Here is a 9,235-nt window from a genome sequence, read left to right as displayed (position 1 = left end):
TCATGTCTTGTAATCCCCAGCGTGAGGGTCTCCAAGCATCTCTCACACCTTGGGTGAGGCGTCCTTGTGTAGGTATTGATAGGCTTTTTTGCCACAGTTGTCACGTATGTTGCAGTTGGCACCATAACCACGCACCAGAACACTCAGGACTGATTCGGGCCTGTGAATAGCAGCAATGTGTAGTGGGGTGTAGCCATCGTAGCTCTTGGTGTTTACGTCAACCCCTGGCCCATCTTGCCGTGAAAGAAGAAGGATCTTGTGCATCATTTCACTGTTTCCTTGTTTAGCAGCACAGTGAAGTGCTGTGAAACCAGACATGAAGTTTCTCCTCTCTGCCAGCTTGATGTGCTGGAGCAGAAGCTGCCAGATTTGATCCTGCTGTCCTGCTGCACACTTCACAAGCCACTCGTGTTCTCTTGGCCCTAGAGGGAAGATGGCTGATTGCTTTGCATCCAAACCTGGTTTGGTGTCTTTGATGACCCTTTTCAGGGCTGGTGAAGCAGGTGCCACACAGTGCCACTGCTTGGTCATGGCTGATCTGTACAGGTCATATCCATCGTTCACTTCACTCAGACATGCTGCCGCAGTCCTTTCAGTGGGTTCATGGGCCATCTTCAAATCTGCCAGAGCAAGTATCATTACTGCTGGATATATATAGAACATGTATTGTATGTACTACATACAGCCTGACACAAGCCATCTACAGAGCCAAAGCATATTTGATTGTACCAATTTACTTTGGATTCTGTGTACTTGAGTGCCAAATATTTCCATGCTATTTCTCATCCTTCTCACTCTCATTCTTGGAGAACACTTTTCAACATATTCAACATATGATGTTGAAATGTTTTTAGTGTAGGACTTTGGAGTCATGGGATAGCAAAATCCTCTTAAATGTCTATTCGGTTCACTGTATATCACTACTTGAATACACAAATCAAACCGCTATCAGATCCCTGTAGGAGATTCTTGAAGTACACGTCCTCTTGTACCCATGGCATGATTTATAGTCATTTTTACTGTAGGAATTCGGAGTAATGGGCTACCAAACTCCAGGTTCATATATTCAATATTGGAAGCTCTATAAAATAAACAAATCAAATTGTTCAAGGACCACCCCCCACAGCAGCCTGACTATACCTTCAGATCATCACCTCTTTACCAGGACCATGCCCCACAGCAGCCAGACCACACCCCACATCAGCGCCTCTGTACCAGAACCATGCCCAACATCAGCCTGGCCACACCCCCAGATCATCAAATCTGTACCAGGACCACGCCCCACAGTGCTGAATCCACCAAAACACCACCAAATTCTATTGAGATGTGTGACATCAAACAAATATTGTAATGGATTTCTACAAAAAACTTATTTAATAGAATACAAACAAATTATCTGGTATAAATAACAATTATTTTTGCCCCTACAGAAAAAAAACATGATAATGTAATCAACAAAAATGGAAAAGAACTTCTGCAGCTCTGTCAAAGTCTGGGTCTGTACGTCGTCAATGGTAGGACACGGGGGGACTCCTTAAGAAGATACATTTTGTGCTCACCTCTTGGGAATAGTATGGTAGATTATGTAATAACAAATTTAGACCATTTCTCTCTCAGTGCATTCATTGCTAAACCACAAACCCCTCTGTCTGATCACAGCCAGATTGCTGTGTTCATGAATAGGACAGAGACTAACACTGCACACGCACAGCCCAGTAAGCTGTACAAGACTAGGTGACCATACAGATGGGCCCAAAACAGCACAGAACAATTCCAGAAAGAAATCAGTACTGCCTAAATTCAAATACTTTTAGATGCCTTTCTGGACACCACATGTGTTCAAAGTATAAAAGACTCAATCTGGCAGAAAAGACACCAGCAAAACCAACATTAAAACAAAAGGGTGCATCAAAAACCAAACCTAAAAATAGATAATTGGTCTTGGCAATTGTTGAACCTTCATGAATCTGTCCATAGCCATGAGGACATAGAGGTCCCCGGCATTGGTGGTAGGAAAAGGACCAAGGTCGACCATGGTGACGGTCTCCATGGATGCAGTAAAGCAGAGAGACTGAAGCAGGTTCTTTACAGTGGTCACAACACCACACATACAGCTCGACATCAGAGTGCCAGCCCAGCCATCAAAATGTCTGCAGCAGCCACTTCAGAGTCTTTCCTACAACAAAGTGCCCCACACCCCACATCTCCATGATACTAGTGCCCCACACCACATCTCCCTGATTCTAGTGTCCCATGCCACATGTCTCCCTGACACAAGTGCCCCAGACCACATGACTCCCTGATACTAGTGCCCCAGGCCACACATCTCCCTGATACTAGTGCCCCATGCCACACATCTCCCTGACACTAGTGCCCCAGGCCACATGACTCCCTGACACTAGTGCCCCAGGCCACATGACTCCCTGACACTAGTGCCCCAGGCCACATGACTCCCAATATCCATATCCTACGCTTGCTGATATCAGTACCACATGTCTCCCTGACAATAGTACACCATGCCACATGTCTCCCTGGTACAAGCTGTCTGCCTCACACTGTCATTCACTCTGACCCTGACCAGCACACCTACCTGTCTCCCACCAATCCCAGTCCATGTTATGTCTTTGGATTTGTGAATGTGAATTTAATTTTCTATACTCATGTCCTACACTTTTTCAATAAATTAAATTCCCTCTCAAAGAAACCTCTCTATACATTTCCAAAATGTCAGATGACAAAATCTTTTGATGAGTGAAAACTGTTGATAAACAGTTAAAGCCATTATTTGTGCTTGTATTAATGTCAGATAATAATTTTTGAAATCATCTTCTGAGTGTGTGTCACTAGGAACAGCTGGTATATAAAAAACAAAGACTTTTAGTAGCTTTTCAGTTCATTTAAATCATTAGTTAGGTTAATCAAATTCAACCAAGAGAGAAGCAAAAACATTACCTGCACTCAGATGAGCTACGGGTCTCTCCAGGTTTGTCCTCAATTAAACCTTTATTAAAACTGTAGTCCCGTCCACTGTGCTTGGTTCAACCACTTTCGTCTGAGATCTTTCAACAATACCCAGTCGCCTGGAGCGATGTCATGCAGGTGCTTGTCTGCGGGGCTCGGCAAGACAGCTTGCACCTGTTTGGATACAATGGACAGGGCACGGTGCAATGACATTCAGTACTGTACCATAGACTCAGTTAGGAGTACACTATCCGTCAGTGGAGGCTCTACACCTGTGTTGGGTGGTCTGCCGTCTCAAAGGCACTGAGCATCGTGCGCTTTTGGGGTCTGGTCCGCATCTGCCACAGGACCAATGGTAAACACTGGACCCAGTTAAGTCCCAGTTTCAGAGTACCGTTAGCCTGCTCCACCGCCGCTGCGCTAGCGGGGTGGTAACTGCAATGTTTCTTCATGTCAATACCTAGATGTTTGGTTAGTTCTATAAGGCCTTGATGTACAAACGGTGTGCCGTTGTCACTTGAGATGCGCTTTGGTAGGCCCCACCTAGGAATGATTTCCCTTAGGAACATCTTAGCTACCATTTGTGCGTCTTGCTTGGTCGTGGGAAACGCTTCTACCCACTTGCTGAACATACACACACACACACACCAGCATGTACTTCTTACCCTCTGCCTGGGTTAATTCAACAAAGTCAACCTGCCAATGTTGAAATGGTTCGATTGCTGGCGGGTGTCCCGCCACTGGGGTCTGCGTGGAGGTTCCCTTGAGGGAGTGCTGCGCACAAAACAAGACAGCTGGAATGTATCTTCTTAAGGAGTCCCCCCGTGTCCTACCATTGACGACGTACAGACCCAGACTTTGACAGAGCTGCAGAAGTTCTTTTCCATTTTTGTTGATTACATTATCATGTTTTTTTTCTGTAGGGGCAAAAATAATTGTTATTTATACCAGATAATTTGTTTGTATTCTATTAAATAAGTTTTTTGTAGAAATCCATTACAATATTTGTTTGATGTCACACATCTCAATAGAATTTGGTGGTGTTTTGGTGGATTCAGCACTGTGGGGCGTGGTCCTGGTACAGATTTGATGATCTGGGGGTGTGGCCAGGCTGATGTTGGGCATGGTTCTGGTACAGAGGCGCTGATGTGGGGTGTGGTCTGGCTGCTGTGGGGCATGGTCCTGGTAAAGAGGTGATGATCTGAAGGTATAGTCAGGCTGCTGTGGGGGGTGGTCCTTGAACAATTTGATTTGTTTATTTTATAGAGCTTCCAATATTGAATATATGAACCTGGAGTTTGGTAGCCCATTACTCCGAATTCCTACAGTAAAAATGACTATAAATCATGCCATGGGTACAAGAGGACGTGTACTTCAAGAATCTCCTACAGGGATCTGATAGCGGTTTGATTTGTGTATTCAAGTAGTGATATACAGTGAACCGAATAGACATTTAAGAGGATTTTGCTATCCCATGACTCCAAAGTCCTACACTAAAAACATTTCAACATCATATGTTGAATATGTTGAAAAGTGTTCTCCAAGAATGAGAGTGAGAAGGATGAGAAATAGCATGGAAATATTTGGCACTCAAGTACACAGAATCCAAAGTAAATTGGTACAATCAAATATGCTTTGGCTCTGTAGATGGCTTGTGTCAGGCTGTATGTAGTACATACAATACATGTTCTATATATATCCAGCAGTAATGATACTTGCTCTGGCAGATTTGAAGATGGCCCATGAACCCACTGAAAGGACTGCGGCAGCATGTCTGAGTGAAGTGAACGATGGATATGACCTGTACAGATCAGCCATGACCAAGCAGTGGCACTGTGTGGCACCTGCTTCACCAGCCCTGAAAAGGGTCATCAAAGACACCAAACCAGGTTTGGATGCAAAGCAATCAGCCATCTTCCCTCTAGGGCCAAGAGAACACGAGTGGCTTGTGAAGTGTGCAGCAGGACAGCAGGATCAAATCTGGCAGCTTCTGCTCCAGCACATCAAGCTGGCAGAGAGGAGAAACTTCATGTCTGGTTTCACAGCACTTCACTGTGCTGCTAAACAAGGAAACAGTGAAATGATGCACAAGATCCTTCTTCTTTCACGGCAAGATGGGCCAGGGGTTGACGTAAACACCAAGAGCTACGATGGCTACACCCCACTACACATTGCTGCTATTCACAGGCCCGAATCAGTCCTGAGTGTTCTGGTGCGTGGTTATGGTGCCAACTGCAACATACGTGACAACTGTGGCAAAAAAGCCTATCAATACCTACACAAGGACGCCTCACCCAAGGTGTGAGAGATGCTTGGAGACCCTCACGCTGGGGATTACAAGACATGAGCAGCACTTTTCTGATCCGCCCAAAAGGTTCAGCACTTTGAGTAAACTATTTCAGTCCAAGCACTGAAACACACTCAGATGCAGACCAAGATTCCACTCAGCCTTGCAGCAGCTTGACCAGCCTTGACTAAGATGAGGACAGCATAGACTATACATTCATTTCCAGAACGTTCCCCTACAATTAATGAACTTCCCCATTGAAATAGCATATTCTCAAACAGACATTTTCTCTAACTTGTCTTTCACTCTGATTTTGATTCTGTGACAAGAACCTTAAGATGTGAATTAACTAATTTGCACATGTGTATGTGTATTCAAGAGCATGAGTGTGTGTATATAGTGTAAGGAATAGACATTTAAGAGGATTTTTCCATACCATTACTCCAAATTTCTACAGTAGAAATGACTGCAAATCACATCATGGGTAGAAGAGTACGTGAACTTCCAGAATCTACTGAAGTGATCTGATAACAATTTGATTTGTGTATTTTATAAAGCTTCAAGTAGTGATAAATATTGAACCAAGTAGACATTTAAGAGTATTTTACCATCCTACTACCTTTTCAGAAGTGCACAATTTTCTTTCATGCACAGTGGATCTGCAAGAATTATGCTGAAAATAAGATCTAACCCAGTTTGCAATTTTCCTATACCCATGATGTTGGCCACATAAAGAACTGAGCTCTGACCCACATGAAAAAGTGAATGATGCCCAAATCTGGCCAATAATCTGAGCAAATTTGTATCATAACACAGTCAAACTTCCAAAAGGAGTGAGCCAAGTGCAAATGAACCTTTCTGTGCCTCACACAGCAATGTAGTCTACGTGACACACAGGTATATGCCGTATTTTGCATTTGTACAAGAATTTGAAAAGAAATACACCGACATTGTAAAAAGCACACCGACAATGTTAAAAGAGGAGAATGAAGACTGGGTCAACATCACCAGAATATGTTTAAAAAACTTTTTGTTGCAGGCAAACTGATCCAGAATATTTCAAAACCTGTGAAGGAGTAAATCTCAGTCAGTATCTTTAAATAAACATCTGCCAGTCATCATTAAAGTAGATTAGATTAGAATTTTCTACATGGACGAAGCACAATGACTTGAAGGGTAGTGCTTGATAACTGTCCATCTTGACTTTGGATTGTACATTTTCTCTCTTGACTTGTCTCGGGACTTGAGTGTCAAGTCTTGAGGTGTACTTGTTACATTCACATTTATATTTACGGCATTTAGCAGACACTCTTATCCAGTGCAACTTACAAAAGTGCTTTGTCATTTACTCATAGAATGCACCCTAGCCATTACAGTAGGTTAGAGTCCAATATACCAATGATCTAGAATACTGTAGAAATAGAGGGATCACTGCTGTTGCCAAGAAGTACAAAATGCATAAGGTCTATCTTAAACAATGATAAGTGCAATAAACAATAAGTACTAAAGTTTGTTAGACAACATCAGTATAATAAATAATACCCTACAATAAGTGCTAATTTACTTAGTCAATATAGGAGCAGGGTCATTTGTCATTTAAATATTCCATGAATAGATGGATCTTTAATCTGTGTTTGAAGACTGCAAGCAACTCTGCTGTCAGGACAGCAAGTGGAAGTTCATTTCACCATCTGTGAGCCAGGACAGAAAAGAGTCTCAATGATCCTCTTCCATGAGACTTGGAGCATGGAATTTCAAGCCGAGCCATACTTGAGGTTCGAAGCACTCGAGGTACGAATCGGGCTTTGACCATTGACTCCCTGTATCAAGGGGCTGGCCAATTTTTGGCTTTGTAGGTGAGCATCAAGATTTTAAATCTGATGTGTGCAGCTACTGGAAGCAAACAAAGGGAGCGCAGCAGCAAGGTAACACGTGTGAACTTTGAAAGATTGAAGACGAGTCATGCTGCTGCTACTACTGCTGTTACTTGCAAGTACATCATCTTGTTAGTGACTTGTGGTGGGTGGGCACTGGAGTGAACAGTGTAATAGCTAAAGTGTTATAGTTATAGTTAAAGACAAAAGACGGATCTGTCCCTGGAACGCTGGTACAAGACATGAAAGAGAAGCATAGACAAACAGCACTGCAATTTGCATTTTAGAAATAGTCTTCCAGAATTTTCACTGAGCTAAGATGAATGTCCAATAGTTGAAGAGTTTTTACATGCCCTTGACATCACGGAGGTAAGAAGGATGTGCTTTCTCAACTTCATGAAACAAGACACTGCTATGTGGCAGGTAGATCATTCAGGAAAGGGTCTGGGAGTGCAAGCTCTCCCCACTGGTGGCATGATGTCTCAGCAGAAATTACTTCAAATAAGCAACTGAATTCTCTATTCTGCAAGAGACTACATTGGAGTTCCACACCAACACCTTAATTCCTGGGCCATCACAACTTATGGACAAAGCAGCTATTTCTGCATCAATTCCTAGGACTCCTACAGTTTCCCTGGCACAAAGTTGCAAATGGCATGGCAAGTATATGCGAAAGGAGACCTAGAGGACACCGTATACTCATTCTTCCAGTAAAGGAATTAGAACAGAAACACGTCATCTCCTTACGCTGCAAGCAGGAGTCGAACCTGCGCGGGGATTCCCCATTGGATTTCAAGTCCAACGCCTTAACCTCTCGGCCATTGCAGCTGTTGCATACTTTGGGCACTTGTGGGTTATGTCCTTGGACTTCTTCAAGCTCAATTATTAGTCCCCATGTGTCATTGATTCAGGGTTGCAAATGGCCTGATATGCAAATTCAAAGAAAGGACTCTCCCGAATGGTCTGCTCACTATTTTAGCAAGCTAATGTCAATTCCAGATAAACAGGTGCTCAGAAGCTTGTCAGAGTATTAGACTGATGCACTACCTACTACACTAATGTGGCCTCCAAGGTCTTCCACGTGAAAACGTGGGACGGCTCAAGGTGGCTCACCAATTTTGCATGAACACTGCTTTTGTTTTTAAAAAATCACACCTAGCTGATATAGGTGTCATGTAAAGTTTTCACTGGCATGCTGTTAGTACAGGTGGGCAGAAATGCAAGTCAACAAAGATGAAACTTGCACATTGGAAATAAAGTAGTGCAGGATATCGCTTGACCTAAGTTGAATGTTGACAAGAGAGTGCAGCTCAGGACATTAATTTGCAATAGAATAATCAGACATATTGCAAACAGAGTCAAAGCCAAATTTGATAAAAATGCTGCATATGACATAACTCATAGTGTAGACCAATCTCGTGTTTATCACACAGGGATAGCCAAAATGATTTGAATATTTTGCATTTTTACAAGAATTCGAAAAGAAATACAAATCATAAGCCAGCACACCGACATTGTTAAAAGAGAAGAATGACGACTGGGTCAACATCACCAGAATGTGTTTAAAAACCTTTCTGTTGTAGGCACACTGATCCAAAATACTTCAAAACCTGTGGGATGAGTACATCTCAGTCAGTTTCTTTTAACCCACATGCACCTGTCCTTGTTAGTATAGTGGATAGTATCTCTGCTTTTCAGGTGGTAATCCTTGGCTTGATTCCCTGACAGGGAGTATTCCTATTCTTAGCGCATTGCAGACAAACCGGTGACTTGGAACCCTTTTTAGGAATGAAAACAGTGAATCCTACACCCACAGTTGCTCTTGATTTTTCTACATAGATGAATCAAGTCACTAGCACATTGTGGATCAATAGTTTGATAAAACACCTGGGAGAGATTTTGGTGCCCAGTGTCGATGTCAAGTTATAAAACAGTAAAAACATAAGGATAAAGCACTGGATATTAAAATTATAAAACCTGCTAATACTGAGTGTACAATAGAAAAAGTAGTTAGAGGGATCAAACTTTATGATATTAAAAAAAAAGTTTATGAACCATGTAATTTTCAGACTCCCCAACTGAGATGGATTATGCAGATCTGTGCCCTTCAGAG

General features: G+C 42.6%; 1 protein-coding gene and 1 non-coding gene across 2 annotated transcripts; both read right to left on the bottom strand.

Annotated features, from left to right (window-relative positions):
- Nucleotides 1–612, bottom strand: LOC145651362 (ankyrin repeat domain-containing protein SOWAHA-like). The gene is given in 1 exon segment (XM_081698039.1): nucleotides 1–612. A coding segment is annotated over 1 exon segment (612 nt).
- Nucleotides 613–7,868: 7,256 nt separating this feature from the next.
- trnas-uga (transfer RNA serine (anticodon UGA)) lies at nucleotides 7,869–7,950 on the bottom strand. The gene has a single exon. It is a non-coding gene; the product is annotated as a tRNA-Ser (tRNA).
- Nucleotides 7,951–9,235: the final 1,285 nt, after the last annotated feature.

Source organism: Electrophorus electricus, chromosome 15 (genome assembly GCF_041902795.1).
Source record: "Electrophorus electricus isolate QZ-2024a chromosome 15, ASM4190279v1, whole genome shotgun sequence".
Taxonomy (NCBI): domain Eukaryota; kingdom Metazoa; phylum Chordata; class Actinopteri; order Gymnotiformes; family Gymnotidae; genus Electrophorus; species Electrophorus electricus.
This window is presented reverse-complemented; position numbering and strand designations above follow the sequence as displayed.